The following is a 15,504-nucleotide window of genomic DNA, read 5'->3' on the forward strand; positions in this document are numbered from 1 at the left end:
CACCGTATTGAATAGTATCTATTAGTTACATATATATCTAATTATATATTGAATAGTATTAATTAACATATTCTGATTATTTTATGTATTCAAGGTGACAAAATGGATTGAATTACTCGAAAAGTTCTTTAAATTAAGTCTTTTGAGAGTGTCTTTTCTCACCTATAGTTTTTTTAAAACTACATTGATAAATTTATACTTTTGAATTGAAAATATAGTATACTTCTGAACATCATAAAAACCTTGTTTTATTCAAGATTACATTTCTAAAGTGACTTTATGATGAGAAAAGCTAATTTTGAGAGTTAGTTTTCAATCCACTAATTAGTTTTAAAAGTATAAGAAAATAAATATCTTTGTTACATTGCGTTAATTCTTGAACATATTGAACCCAAATTATAATGCAAGGTAACAATTATAGATTTGGAAGCTTAAGAGCGTAGAAAATTCACTTAACATGTTGAACCCAAATTATAATACAATGTGACAAATATAGATTTGGAAGCTTTAAGAGTGTAGAAAATTCACAATTAACTATTTTGATAAAAGATAATGAAAACAATACAATAAGTTATCTATATATAGAACAATTAACTGATATACTATATACTATCTCCTATATATAGAATAATGAGAAGGAGTACAAAATTATCTCCTATATAAAATTATTAACAAAGTAACTACAAACCATCAACCTATGTGTCATATGAGTACATTTTGTGTCACCAACACAAAGCTTGAGCGTGTATATACATTTAAGCAAGCTAAGTGGCACTTTATAGCTGCTCTCAAAACCAAAAGAAAAATATAATTTATTTAAAATGACAAAGAAGAAGCCATGTGCCTCCAAAAAGCAAGGAATCCAGAGATTTTGTGGCTATGATGAATCTTTAAGATATGTTTATCATATACTATATATATAAGCCAGATGTTATAAACCATTTTGAATATTAGTGGAGGGCCAATGATTGTGCTTAGGATAATCATAAATGAGCTCATTAGGATCTTGTTTGGATACATCCAATACGTGAGGATCTTCCAACATGTGATTTGAGGAACCAAACTTCAACTAAGTAACTTTCTCTTATGCCTTTTTTTGTCTTGATTTCTTGAACATGTTTTCCAATTCCAGTTAGGAAATCTCAACTTATGTTCTTCATATCAATAGGCAATGTAGCGATCGATGGGGATACTTAATTAGAGAGAAGAGTAAGCTAAATATAATGTCTTAATAATATTTTTATTTTTAAGTAGAAATGTTAATTTTCAATCAATTCAATTAAGAAAAAAAATATTGTTTCCTCAGTTCTACGATAACTGTCCTATTTGTAAAAATAATTTATCTTAAAAAGACGGTTATTTTTAATTTCTAACACAATTTTAATTGTTTATTTTCAATTATAATATCCAATTAATATTATATGTATTTTTCTTAAATTATTATTGCTACTTTCTATTTATGATAAATATAATAGACCAATAATTTATCAGTTAATTATCATCAATACAATTAATGTATTATATTTTTCTATCTATATTTTTTCTCTCATCAATTGTTTCTATAAAGAATTATAATAATATTAGAGTCTAGTATTAATTTCGCCACAAGAAAACTATGTATCCACATAATGGTGTATGTGAGTAAGTAAAATGTTACCATGGAAACGCAATTGATAAACAATACTTTTTTTCACTTTCAGTTGTTTTTATTTATCCACGTTTTAATCTGTAAGTAATGTTAAAAAAATTCCCATAGAAAAGCGACAAGTCATGTAATAACTATATTTTTCTATTTATTTTAAATCAATTTCAAAAGAATGAATTAAACTAATATAAAATTATAAGATAATATTAAAAATCTATCAATTCAGACTATGCACTATTTATATCCACACATTATATATGTTCAAATATTAAGCATGAGAAATGTATTGGAAAAATGTAAGTCTCACATAAAATAAAGATAATATTTTAAATAAATTTATAATAAAAAATAATATTCACCTTGGATTTTGTAATACCGAATTAGTGTGAATATAAACACCTAATACATAATTTGAAAAAATATATAAAACTATTTATGGATAGAAATTAAAATATAAAAGAAATATGATTGCAAATGGATTAATTAAGCACCTCTAAGTATGGGCCAGTATGATAGAAACATTTGATAAAAAAGGGAAACGTCAATATCCTCTAATGATACAAGTTTAGTATATCCATATGATATGATAAAGTTTTGTCCACTCCAAACAGCAGTCAACGTATAGTGGGCATTCAACTAATAGATTATGAGAATTGATTAGATTAACACTAAACACCCTGTCTAATCATTGTTTCATTAATGATTACTCATATCTTCCTTTTCACCCCTTAATTCTCTACTACGTTTCAATGTCCTATAGGTCATTTTTTCCTTAATTTCTACATTCATTCACAAAGGTGTTTTTCACGTCAATAAATTCTCCACTATTTTCAAGAAGATATTTTATCTTTGAAATTTGTACTGTTTCTATCACAAGAATTTATTTTTATTTGAAGAAATCACTATTTTATATGTTCTAGTTTACATTTTTTAATATTTAATAGAATTTTTTTTTTAAAAAATAAAAATTTAGTAACTAGAGTGAAACATGTGTCATTTACGAAAATAAAATATTTGCTCATTAAAACAGATATAAAACACAAAGTAAATTCATGTTAAATTTATTATAGGATTATTGTTTTTTATAAAAATGTTCCTAATTTGTACTTGTTAATTACGACCTCAAGTCTACGTCACTATTTTCTAATATAATATCTTATTTAAATATATGTGAGGTTTCGTGATTTTATTTGTTGTGAAAATACCTCTATTGGAAAGTGTGGATGTTAAACTATTTTAACCTCAATTTTTTGTGGAACTTTTTTTCAGGTACGCGAACTTTAACCCCCAACTGAGGTAAGATATTTTGTAGAAGAAAATTATCACATTAGAAATATTTGGACATATTATAGACATCACATCGTATAACTAACAACCACCAGAACTTACATTTGATGGAAGGATGACAAAAATAAATGATGAAAATGAATATTTGAAGTAAAAAATAAGTGTTCAAAAGTATATTTTAGCAAAAATAATAAGTATATAGAAAAATACATTTTGCAGTGTTATATGTTTCACAAAAGTAATAGTTTGATAATTTGTTTTTAAACAATTTTTAAGCTACAAAATGTTTGCACCATTACACTTTTTCACACATTTTATTTGATTGTTATGGATCCAATGTCGCTATTTTAAAGAGTGTTTTAGTAAAAAAAGATATTTTTAAATTAATTTTTTTATTATAAAATAAATTTGTTAAAGACCCTAAAATGTTGATCTTCTTCCTTTCATGTTCTTCATCACCATGTTGTTTTTTATTACCATTTTCTTATTTTATTAATATGAAATTTATTTTCACTTAATATTATCTCTTCTTCATACCTTCTATCAAGATTTCTAATATATTTATTGTTTAAATTATATTTTATCCTTATTCAAAGTGTTTGTTTTTCTCAATAGTAGTGAATGCATTTATGTCTTACATTTCACATTTTCTCACGATGGTTATATTAAGAAAAATATTTAAAACATTATAATGAATTAATTGATTTTGATATTTTTTTTTGTTATTTCTTCTTATAAGTAAGAGGGAGTAAATGTAAAGCAAAATAATAGCTAAAATAATTCACTCAATTTTAAAATACACTTTTATGCACAATTTACAATGTTATATTATATATTTTTCTCTTTAAATTATGAATGTAATCTTATAATTTAAAGATGATTTTTGAGATAAATTTTTTAAAACACATGAAATAATAAATTTTATTATGATATGTCTTTTTAATTTTTTTTTAAGTAATCCAACTATTTGTGATTGACACGGTAATAAATAGTTATAATATATATCACTTAAATATATTTTTTTAAATAAATAATTATAATTAAATTTGTTAACAAAATAAGTCAAATAAAATACCATATTTTTGTGTACAGTAAATTTCGGTGAAACTGAAACCCACCTTCTCGTATTGAAAAGAAAATTTAAAATACTTTGTTAGCTTTAAATATTTATGGCAAGAATCAAGAAACATAAATAGAAAAAAAATACTCTTTCTCAACAAAAAAACAAAAACAACACTTGTTTGTTATAAAAAAGGTAACAATCATAAAAACATCCTTAATTTTGTCATAATAATAATGATAATGATAACAGAATCAATCACATTATAAAAGAAAATAAAAACCCTTATTTTCTTCTATGGGTTTTTGAATTGATTTGAATTGATGATTTTTGTTCTCCTTTGTTGGTATCTAACAAGAAAGGAAGCTCCATAATCATCATAATCAATCTTGGGTCACGTTGTTTCAAAGTTTTCACTCATCAAAAAAGTCACCATTTTTCTACTCTCTCTGAAATTTCATGGTACCAGAGTTACTCTTTTTCACTGTGTTTAAAGTTTTATGGTAATAAGAGTTGTAAGACTGGAGCATGCCTAACTAAAAATCAAAATATTTTACTTAAAGAACAAAGTTTCAATTTTTGTATTTAATAAAAATATCTCATATGTTAAAAATTAAAATTGATAAAATCTTATATAAATTAATTAAGATATTTTTTTTTTAAGTATCTAATACTCTTTTTAATACCAACTAACCAATGAAGACAATAGGAATATAAAAAATATAAGTAATAAATTAAAAAATTATAAAACAAAACACATTGTTTATATGAGAAATATTAATGATAAATTAATAAATAATGAGACAAATAAATAGTAAATATATTGTTAATGTGAGTTATTGGAATGATGATATACACACTATTTTTTTTTTAACTAAAAGATAAAAAACATTACGTGAGTTATTGATGTTTCTGTAAAACAGTTAAAATGTTTTATTTTATTTTAAAAAAATATAGAGAAAATAAATTTAAAATTATTATTAATTCTACTAATTTTTTTTTTTATAATTATTAAATAACATATTAATAAAATATTAATTCTCATTAAGAAATTTTGACAGCGTGTTGGGCCGGGCCCTGCATGGTACGACTATTTTTTTTACATATATATTGTGCAAGATTCTGTATCTTTCTTCTCAATTCTCATAAAAAAACTTTTCAATTATTCTCTCTTTGAATTCATCACTTGATCTTCTTTTCTCTTTGTCAACTATATTCTTCCTTAAAATCACTTTTTTATATTTGTTTAATAGATTTTGTTGGTGGTTTTTGGATTTTGGAACTTTAAAAGAGAATCACCAAGACTAATAGGTTTTGGACTATCAGAATATGACTGTGGTGGTGAAAGATGATAAGATGAATGATCTCAAAGATCAGTTTCCTATTGGAATGCGTGTTCTTGCTGTTGACGATGATAGAACATGCCTCAAGATTTTGGAGAGATTGCTTCAAAGGTGTCAATATCATGGTATGCTTTATTATTTTTTATTTATTTATTATTATTATTATTATTATTATTGTTTTTTTTTTATTTATAAATATTAAAAATAGGATTCGTTTTTGTTCTTTTGATTCCTTTGGCCAAGACATTATAATTAGAATGATAACACGAACGGTTTTTATTTTATTTGTTCTATTTGTTGTTGTTATTTTAAACTTGAATTTGTCAAATTGAGTCAATTTGTTTATTTTGGTTTTTGATAAGACAAATCTTATGATTGGGTATATAATAAGTTTTGGAGATATGTATATTTATGTATATTTTAGATTTTAGATTTTAGATTTTTATGAATGAAGTTGAACCATATTGCATCAAATATCTAATTTTCTACATTATGTTCAGCCAATGCTTGTATCAATCAGTTAATTAATTTTCTTTGATGTTGCTTGGCTTTGATTAAATTATATTTGAGCCATAACATTCTTTCAGAGATTGGGCATTATTTTTTTTTGGATCATGATGAAAATAAAGAACAATTAGAAAATTAATTAATATTTATAAAAAAATTGGACACGATTTAGTTTTTAAAGTTCACAATTTTTTTAAAATTTTTCTTCTGTATTCTTGATCTTAAGTTGTTTATTGGATCTCAAAGATTTAATCAAATCCAAATTATTGGTTTCATAGATGCGGCAGAATGTAATGTAACTCTTTTCCTCTGAATAGTATCATTATGTTTATTTTTTAGTTAACATTTCATAGACTTTATGTTCTAGTTGTATCTGTGCAATGTATTTTTTTTCTCTTTTCAGAATCATATTAATTTTGGCTATGATTGTTGTTGTTGCAGTAACCACTGCTCAAAACGCGATAACGGCTCTGAATTTGTTGAGAGAAAACAAAAACAATTTTGATCTTGTAATCAGTAATGTTCATATGCCTGACATGGATGGATTTCAGCTGCTTGAGCTTGTAGGACTTGAAATGGACCTACCTGTCATAAGTAAGCTAATATGCAATTTTCAACATTTTATGTTATTGATTCATGATATAATTATTGATACAATTTGACTCCTCTAAAGTGCAGTAACATATTAAGAAAGTGCAATGCTAATTGTCAACCATCGATATTAGCGATAAAATATCAAAACAATTGATTTTCTAATCAATGATTGCATTTCTTCACTTTAGATAGTTATGATATTTAGACTTTACAAGATTTGATATTTCTGTTTTCTTATGTTCTTTGTGGTTATTTCATCACTATCAATAATTGGTTGATAAATATGAAACTTGTTATGCAAGTAACACACCAAAGTGTTTGATTTCAGTGTTTTCTGCCAATGATGATCCAAAGATGGTGATGAAGGGAATTGCTCATGGAGCTTGTGATTATCTGCTGAAACCTGTTAGAATGAAGGAAGTGCAAATCATTTGGCAGCATGTAATCAGAAAGAAGAAGACTTGTAAAACAAGCAATCAAAATGTGCCTAATTCGGATAGCGGAAATGGAATAGATTCAGCAGTGACAGCGAATTCGGATCAAAATGTAAAGCCATCCAAAAAAAGGAAGGATCAGAGTGGTGATGATGGTGAGGAGAATGATGATGATCATGACAATGAGGATCCAACGGCTCCGAAGAAGCCTCGAGTTGTTTGGTCCGTGGAGCTACACCGCAAGTTTGTTGCTGCTGTTAATCATTTAGGCGTTGATAGTATGTTCTTCCCTCTTTCTTCAATGCAAAAACTATTGTCATCATAATTTTTATCAATTGCTGTATAGTATTCCTCTTTTTTCCATTTTAGTAATCCAATATTGAGTTGTGAATGTTATGATATGAAAATTCTACTTTGTATTATTTGAAGACTTACTCGAATACTCTCCTTAAATACTTATATGATTAATCCTACGAGTGAATTTCATGGCATCATCATTACTTATGTTTTAGCAATGCTATGAAGTTTTTCTATACGGAACAGTTGGGAATGACTCATATGTTTTAGCTTTGAATAATAGAAACTCGATACAACTTCTCTGCATTCGGAGACATAGGCTCAATTGGACAAACTCCATGATTAAATCTTATGTGTTCTTTGTTTGTGTTTTTCGTATCGATTTTCTTTTGAACCAGAGTTGTTGTTCTAATACCAACTGTGTTTCTCATGATAATTGTTATTTTGCTTGCAGAAGCTGTGCCTAAAAAGATACTTGACTTGATGAATGTTGAAAAGCTTACAAGGGAGAATGTGGCAAGCCATCTTCAGGTACGGTTCTCATCTCTTATGCTGTAGCCTTATATTAACTATACAGATACCTGGAACAACACTCACACTACTAATAATTTGAAAAATAGAAGTAATTGAATGTCGTATTGTACACCAGACATGTCTTCAATTTGAAGTTTCACAACTGCATAGTTTATAAGCCTTTTTAATTCAACAAAACCTTACTTGTGTTTCTGAAAATTGATGCAGAAATATAGACTCTATCTGAAAAAACTTAGTACAGTGCCAAACCAACAAGCTAACATGGAAGCAGCATTAGCTAGTTCAGACATATCCTATTCAAGATTGAATTCTCTCAATGGTGTTGGAGGAAATTTGCATACATTGAGTGCCTCTAGACAGTTTCATAACAACAACAATCCTTTCAGAACCTTTCCATCTAATGGCATGACTAATATATTGAACCCCAATGTGCATGGAATTGCTTCTTCTGGAACTCATCAGTTGAGTCATACACATAATGATCAGCTTAAGTTCCAATCGGTCGTCCCTCGCGCCAATCCGATAAATCTTGATCAATTGCAACACAATAGAGGTATTAGTCCTATGCAAAATGTGACCAATAAACTCTCAAATTATAAACCAAAAGTACCTTGTTCGGTTTTCGATATCTCGAACAAACCCTTGTTGCTGGAAGCAAACCCTCAAGACAAACAATACAAAATCAATTTAGCTTCACATCAGCCTCCACAATACAATGATATATGGTCAAACACTATGCAGTTACCACATGATTCAATGAATTCACAAGCTGTTGTTTTTACTAGTACTAATAATGTGGCATTTCAAGATTGGGATAGTAACAATAATATTCATGATGATGGAAGTTATCATTCTCAAGCGATTGGTAATTCAGTAGGAACTATGGTTCCTGTTGAATCAGAAGGTAACTTGGCCTACAATTATTGTGATCATTTACAAATGAAGCCTGACGCAATTGCCGAATTAACAGAATATAACTCATTGAAACCACATCAGGTATTTATGATGAATCACATGAAGGGTCAAAATACTGGAATCTCTCATAATCTTGGTTCATTGGAAGACTTGGTTTGTGACATGATAAAACAGGTAACAAAATTTATGCCTTCTGATGAATTCTTAGCACTTTACCTATTTTGTGTTTATTTGTTCTGTTGATTCTGTTTTCATGTTTGACATGAATATTTGTGATTAAATTGAAAACAATTTAGAGTTGTTGTTACATCAGAATACTGTTTTTATATGCTTTGTAAACATAATTTGATTTTTAAAGTTGTATTATACATTTTATAGTAAACATTCAATTTTTCATACACATGCGACACATGTTAATCACGTTAAAAAATGTAGATACTTTAGTTGAATAGATAATTAACTTAGATCACATAATTAACCACAATTTTGAACGTGATCTAAATTAACTATCTATTTAACTGAATTAACCATAATTATCTATTTACCTGAATTAACATAATTTTGCAAGTAATTAATCAGGTGTTGCCGAAGTAGGAAAAATTAGATGTACATAAAAAAATTTGTACTATTTAACTTATGATACATTTTTCTTTATTGCCTGATGATCCTTAATTCCTTCTATGCCTATTATTATCTAATAACAAAAATTATAACAAAATTGTAATTTGATGCAGAAACAAGAGAAGGTGAAATCAATGGATGGATATTTGTATGAAAATTATTCTGGTGGGACATCTATGTGACATCAAGATTAGATATAGGCACCAAGTCATGCTTGTTGGTGAAATTTTGTAGAATGTGGCAATTTTTCATATATAGATTTTCTTGTCCAAGTTTTATCTTCTCAAAGGGGTGAAGCTTCTCTTATTAGATTTTTTCTTTCTAGCAAAAGGGCTTTTTCTCAAAATATGTGAAAACACATTGTTGTTCACACTGCCCAATAGTACTTTTTGGAGTTGACCATGTTTTATTTTTTGCAAACATGCTTTTTTTTTTTCTTGCTAATTGGTTAGTGTTACAAAAGCAAGAATAAGATAATTACTACAATGAAAATAAGTATTGTGGGCTTTTCCATATCTAAAATGCAAATATTGGCTTTATTATGAACATCATTCCTTTGTTGTTTTATTTTAGAAAATCTTGCATAGTAGCTTATGGAGTGTCAATATTTTTTATTTTGATGTTTACAAATATTCCAACAACCCTATAATTCTCACTTTTCATGAGATTTATTTTTTTTATTGCACTAAAATTCTCCAATAATACAGGCTAAAAAGATACGTTAACTTACTTTGAAATATTTTGAATAAGTTTTCAAATCCATTATTCTTTGATAGTAATCTCATAACATAAATAATATATATTACTCATATATTTTCATGTTATTCTCTTTAAAGATAGTTTCTCAAAAAAGAATCTGATTCCACTATCAAGTTCACATTGACACCTTTGAAATATTAGTGATTATTCAATTACAAACAATTTAAATTAAATTCGATGTAATTAAAATTCAGACGGTAGGATTCGGTGGAATTCCCAAATTAAAAAGAAAGTGAGTCATTCCCCTGTTTTTTTATTCCTCTCATTCTCTCAAAGTTCTCCCGTTCTTTTTCCTCCTAACTAAACAAATTCTTGTCCATAAACCCAACCTGAGGCCTTCATTGATATGAGGTGGAGGAACTAGTCTAAGTATGAAATTAAAGAAATCTAAACAGCAATCTGACTAATCAAAAAAGCAGTAAAGTCTAGAGCACTTTGGAGTCACCTATACAACAGACCAAGTACTCTAAAAAAGGAGACCTCTTTCTAGCAACTCATGAAATATTTGAGTTAATATGTAAATTCAAATTGCCAAATATATTTTTGAAATTGGAAAATATACATCAAAATAGTATTGTTAGCTTTTTTTAGTTAGATATTGTGATGTGGCTCTATAATTGAATATGTGATTTATCCACGTTGATCTCATATCAATGTCATTTTTACGAGAACAATTTGTCTATAAAAAACTATCATCTCAAAAATAAATTTATAAGTAATTATAATTGTGCATGAATTGATTATAGACAAATTAGTCTATGAAAGATTTAAATTTCATAGAAAATTAATTCATGTTGTGATGACATTGATATGAAATCAACGTAGAGTGATCAGATATTCAATTAATATGTCACTCATAATGTTTAACGATAAAAATTTAAATATGAATTATTTTGATTACTATTTTACAGTTTTAGAGATGAATTTATCAATTTATAAAATTTATGGATTAATTTAACTAACACTTACAATTTGAATGATAAATATCAGTTGTTTAAGGTAGAAATGGACATAAATTAGTTGTCCGACAAATACAACTCAATTGATAACCGCAACAATGTCAATATGCATAGACCTGGATTAGAATTCAAAATTCAATATGCATAGACCTGAATTAAAATTCAAAATTTTTTACTTCACATTTAATGTATTTAATGTGTGTGAGTCTAACCATTAAACTATTAGAGAGAGAAAAACACTATAGACAACACAAAGTTACCCTCTTGTAAAATACAAATGAAGCAACGGCATAATTTAGAGCTATATTTGAAATAAAATATCAAATATATCTTAGATATTAAAAATACCCAAAGTTTTAAAATATATTTAAATACCTAAAAAAACAAATCTTTTTGAATTGAGGGAGTATACAATATATATTCTTCATGAACCGAAGAAAATATGTTGATTAAGACTACTATGCTACAAGGTGAAATAAATATCCGTCTAATAGGCATTGCATTTAATCATCCCACAAAATTACCACCGCATCTGATTTCTGGAATGCCATCATACTCCATCCATTTCATAGATCAGTTTGTTATCTCCATTATTGATCACTTATCAAAATTGAATTGCTTTCTGTTCCACTTGGCTCGGGCCGCTTGCTTTCTTTTTGGGATTCAGTCTCCATTAACTCTAGATTTGCATTCATTTTGAAGGATAATGAAATCTATTCGGAATCCAAAACAGCATTCTGTAATAGGACATTTGATTTGTTATCAGAATTTGCTATTGGCTTTAAAGTGTGTTGATTTTGTTGTGTTAGAATTCTGTTGACATCTCCACAAATGGTTTCCAGTTGATGGAAATTCTTCATAGCATTGACTTCTGTCTGTTTTCTGGACCATGATGTTCGAACTAAATCTGCAGTATTCTCCTCCACGACCGTGCACATCTGCCAATACAGAGGGAAAGATAATTGATAAAGATACTCAATATATAAATATTTCCTACCATTTGTTGTATCATGCAGCGATCATTCAGAAAGAAAGGACAACTGAAGAGTGGCAATACAAACACATTTTTACCTCATTGTAAAGATGCACTAATTTCAACCGATTTGGATCATTATCACAAGCAGAAGTAGAGATTTCTTCTGAAGCTGCAAAAAAAAATGGAAGAACTACAATTAATTAAATCTTTGATTTAGTTATGCAGACAGAAATGGAAAAATGTGAGAATTTGAGAAAAGATCTTCAAAGAAAGAAGAAAAAACCAAAGCAAAAAGTGACATGCATAAAACATATTGATGTACTATCTGATGCAAAATAGGCAATTGCTATGGTATGAGACAAAGCTGTCAATGGATAGGTATAATTCATACTTATTGCTTCTACTTGAGGCAGTTGATTGATTGTTTGGGTGCGAGACTCCCCTAATGTGTGCCTTCGTACATTTGTAGCCACTTTTTCATTTTTAAGTTCTTGATTGGTCCCTCTCTTTGCTTCCATATCATCCTGCATACAGTTCATTAGTCAGTCAGTACCACATGATCTACCCTAGGTGTAAAACAAACCTTGCCAGTTAAACATAAGCATACATAGCTATGATTAACAATTAAATCTGAGATGATAATTGACGGAAATAAATAGAAAGAGAGTATTAAAAAGATTGTGTTCCATGGAGAGAGAATTAAAGAGATTGTGTTCCATGAAGCATTATGCACTTACACAGTATTCTTTTTGGTACTCGTCATTGAGACAATTTTCTAAGAGAAGTAGCCTCTTTTTTATAAAATCAATGTGTCTTCTCTGCATCTCTCCAAATTGATCTTGATACAACTTTTCTTGGTTCCTAGCATCAGAAGAACCATGTGACCCATCATCTGCCATGCCGCAGCCACTGTTCTCCCTAAACTGGTTGCAAGGGGATTCCACATTTGTGTTATTTGCACCATTTTGCCCTTGAGAGCCAACTTGTCCTTGAACTGGGAAATCTATGAAGGGAATGTTCAACTCCTGACAGATGACCGTCTGAATATTCAGATCCTTATCATCAACAATAGCTTGCCACCTCCCATACCCATGCCTTAATAGAAAATAACTATGTTAAAGGACTAGATTAAAGAGAGAGAGAGAGAGAGAGAGAGAGAGAGAGAGAGAGAGAGAGATTTTAGAAAGATGCACTTTAATTGCCTATGGCTATGATGGTATACAAAATTATCTATTTAAAGACATACTTCAAAACTGCACGCAGTAAGACTAAATCGTGCTCTTCCTTCCATATCTTTGCAGCTTTCAAAGCACGGCGTGTCAAGATGTCATCCGAAAAAAGTGGAGTGCCAGGGTTTTCTGATGCAAACTTCACCTGTCATTCCAAAATAAGGAAAAATCAAGTGATGAGAGGAGCGGTAAGACAAGAAAATAAAATAACATACAATAACATACTTTTTATTTCAAGAACTTAAAATAAAATAAAAATCAAGCATAATGACACAATAACATACAAAAAGCAAGAAAACAAAATACAGCAAATTTATTTCAAGAACTTACTTTTTCTCTTATCAATAGCAAAACTGCAATTCTAATAAGTACATCTTGTATTTGAAGTCCTTCTTTTGGAACACCATCTATAGACACGTTTCAGCAGAGAGGGAAAAGAGGTTAACTGAAAATATAGGAGAGACGATACTGAGAGAAATATCACAGGAATAAGTGATCTATCACCTGAGAATGAAGAGGAATCATTTATATCTTCAGCAATATGAGACAAGAAAAGGGTTCCATACCTGTTTAAAATATATAGATCAAATTCGCTCACAAAGAATGATTTAAGGTACGATTACGTTATATAATAAAATCATGTGGTGGGTAAAACTATATCATACCATACTGTACAAAACTAAGTAATAATCCTTCTAGTCACCTATATAAGAAAAAGTCATACATTTTACGTTGCACTAATTGTTTATTTTACTTTTATACCCTTAACCAATGATTAATAAAAAATGCATCGAACCCATATATGTGGGTCTCACCATTCCCCAAGAGCATTTAGTGTAGGGTCATACTTGGAATAAACTATCAAAATGATAGCATTAAATATTCTCATTAGTCTTGTTAAGAGTCATACATTGCATAAGAAAAGACCAAACAAAGTATTTATAAGTGGTGACTAGTCCTCACCCTACAAACCGGTTTCGTGGGGTTGTGTTAAACCCAACCCAAATTATAAGATGATATTAAAGCCTATCCAACATTCATTGAGCCACTTGCTATTAGATTACAACTATCGGGCCACTCAAGTCACGCCCAGATAGTTTATTCTTGTCCTCAGCACGAGAGGAGTGTTATGTTTTTCTTGTCCTCATATATAGGACTAGAGGGAATAGATTCTGAAGACCCATTTCACCTCTTTTATAAGTCAAGTTTTCTACTCAAAAATCATTTAGTCAATCAAATACAGATCCAGCACATGCATACTCTCTTCATTGATGAATACATGAACAAATAAAAGCTTATGCCTGAAATTCATGCACATACATATAGTAAATTGTGAATCAGATAGCACCTACTGTTTTTTAAATGTTAAGAAAATCATGTATTAAAAAGAGAAACCAAATAATGTTCAAGAAGACCACAAATGTGGATGACTTGTTCGTAGATTTATAGAATTTTTTTTCTTGATCCTTACCATCTTGCTTTATTCATAAGCTTTTTTTTTATTAAGTAATGCTATTTTAGACAAATTGCGAAAACAATTACAGAGAAGGAATGCTTGCAGTTATATGGGTCATCATAAGAAAATGAAATGGTTATAAATGTAAGCTTAAGATGTTCACCCGCATGTATATAGAAACAAGAAATTAGTAAATCTTAAAATTGGGTTTGGACCTAACTCAACCCCAAAAGCTAGCATATGGAGTGAGGGTAATCCCTGACTTATAACTACTATTCAATCATATCATTATCCAGTGTTGTATTCTCAGCACACAACCCTCATGCCTAGGACTAAATATATGGAGGGGAAAGTTTCCAGGATTGGGCATTTATGATTGACCCAACGAATCAAAGATAGACTCCAAAAACTAGCTCATAAGGTGAAGGTTGTCATCTGCTTATGACCATTGTTCAGACCATATCACTATCCAATGTGGGACTCTCAACAGTTACCAATAATATAATATTTCTTGAATGAGAAAATATGTACAGCTACACAGACAGACAAGTATATTCAAGATCAATCTAATTAAATCCATAAATATACTTATTAATATCCGTATTGATACTATGGACTCAAATGTTATTTAATCCCCCCTTCCTCCCAACAAAAACAAAGCTAATATGAAAAGATACAAGTTCTGGCATACAAAAACAATGGCATAAATCCAAATAAAACTAAATTAGAATGTGACATGTTAATCGAAAAAACAGATTACTACTCTTTGATTTCTTCATAAGTCTTCTGCTTTATGTGTGAAGTAAACTCCTTCCAATCAAAATCACCAACCCCAAACCTGTTATTGACTAACCAAATGAGAAAAACAGCAAATATTTCCATGAAAAG

The 15,504-nt window shown here is 28.8% G+C and overlaps 2 protein-coding genes across 6 annotated transcripts in view; one reads left to right on the forward strand and one right to left on the reverse strand.

The window, feature by feature from the left end:
• The first annotated feature begins 5,136 nt into the window (after positions 1-5,136).
• Positions 5,137-9,783, forward strand: LOC101500109 (two-component response regulator ARR10). 2 transcript variants are annotated; one of them, XM_004498728.4, is made up of 6 exons: positions 5,137-5,460; positions 6,284-6,436; positions 6,765-7,148; positions 7,622-7,698; positions 7,909-8,790; positions 9,351-9,783. In XM_004498728.4, exons 1-6 carry the CDS (start codon positions 5,322-5,324, stop codon positions 9,417-9,419), a joined length of 1,704 nt encoding a protein of 567 aa, XP_004498785.1. In that variant the 5' UTR covers positions 5,137-5,321; the 3' UTR covers positions 9,420-9,783. The 2 variants fall into 2 exon arrangements, with proteins under 2 accessions (XP_004498785.1, XP_073223160.1); XM_073367059.1 differs by lacking the exon at positions 9,351-9,783 and having other exon boundaries at positions 7,909-8,605; positions 8,698-8,790.
• A 1,450-nt stretch (positions 9,784-11,233) lies between these two features.
• Positions 11,234-15,504, reverse strand: part of LOC101500650 (CHD3-type chromatin-remodeling factor PICKLE) — a 17,398-nt gene continuing 13,127 nt past the window's right edge. For all 4 annotated transcript variants that reach the window (XM_027334028.2, XM_073367862.1, XM_073367861.1 and 1 more), the window contains 8 exons: positions 15,380-15,454; positions 13,665-13,726; positions 13,491-13,567; positions 13,178-13,305; positions 12,669-13,026; positions 12,323-12,455; positions 12,027-12,100; positions 11,234-11,893 (listed from right to left, as the gene is read on the reverse strand). In XM_027334028.2, coding sequence (XP_027189829.1) covers positions 11,669-11,893; positions 12,027-12,100; positions 12,323-12,455; positions 12,669-13,026; positions 13,178-13,305; positions 13,491-13,567; positions 13,665-13,726; positions 15,380-15,454 — 1,132 coding nt within the window. In that variant the 3' untranslated portion in view covers positions 11,234-11,668. The remainder of the gene's footprint in view (positions 11,894-12,026; positions 12,101-12,322; positions 12,456-12,668; positions 13,027-13,177; positions 13,306-13,490; positions 13,568-13,664; positions 13,727-15,379; positions 15,455-15,504) is intronic.

The sequence above is a fragment of the Cicer arietinum genome, chromosome 4 (genome assembly GCF_000331145.2).
Source record: "Cicer arietinum cultivar CDC Frontier isolate Library 1 chromosome 4, Cicar.CDCFrontier_v2.0, whole genome shotgun sequence".
NCBI classification, from domain to species: domain Eukaryota; kingdom Viridiplantae; phylum Streptophyta; class Magnoliopsida; order Fabales; family Fabaceae; genus Cicer; species Cicer arietinum.

Excerpts from the sequence above, each read along its gene's own strand:
- LOC101500109 (XM_004498728.4), top strand. The coding sequence starts at position 5,322 with ATGACTGTGGTGGTGAAAGATGATAAGATGAATGATCTCAAAGATCAG. Across the intron at positions 6,437-6,764 it reads AATGGACCTACCTGTCATAA|TGTTTTCTGCCAATGATGAT; the intron begins GTAAGCTAATAT and ends GTTTGATTTCAG. Across the intron at positions 7,699-7,908 it reads ATGTGGCAAGCCATCTTCAG|AAATATAGACTCTATCTGAA; the intron begins GTACGGTTCTCA and ends AAATTGATGCAG.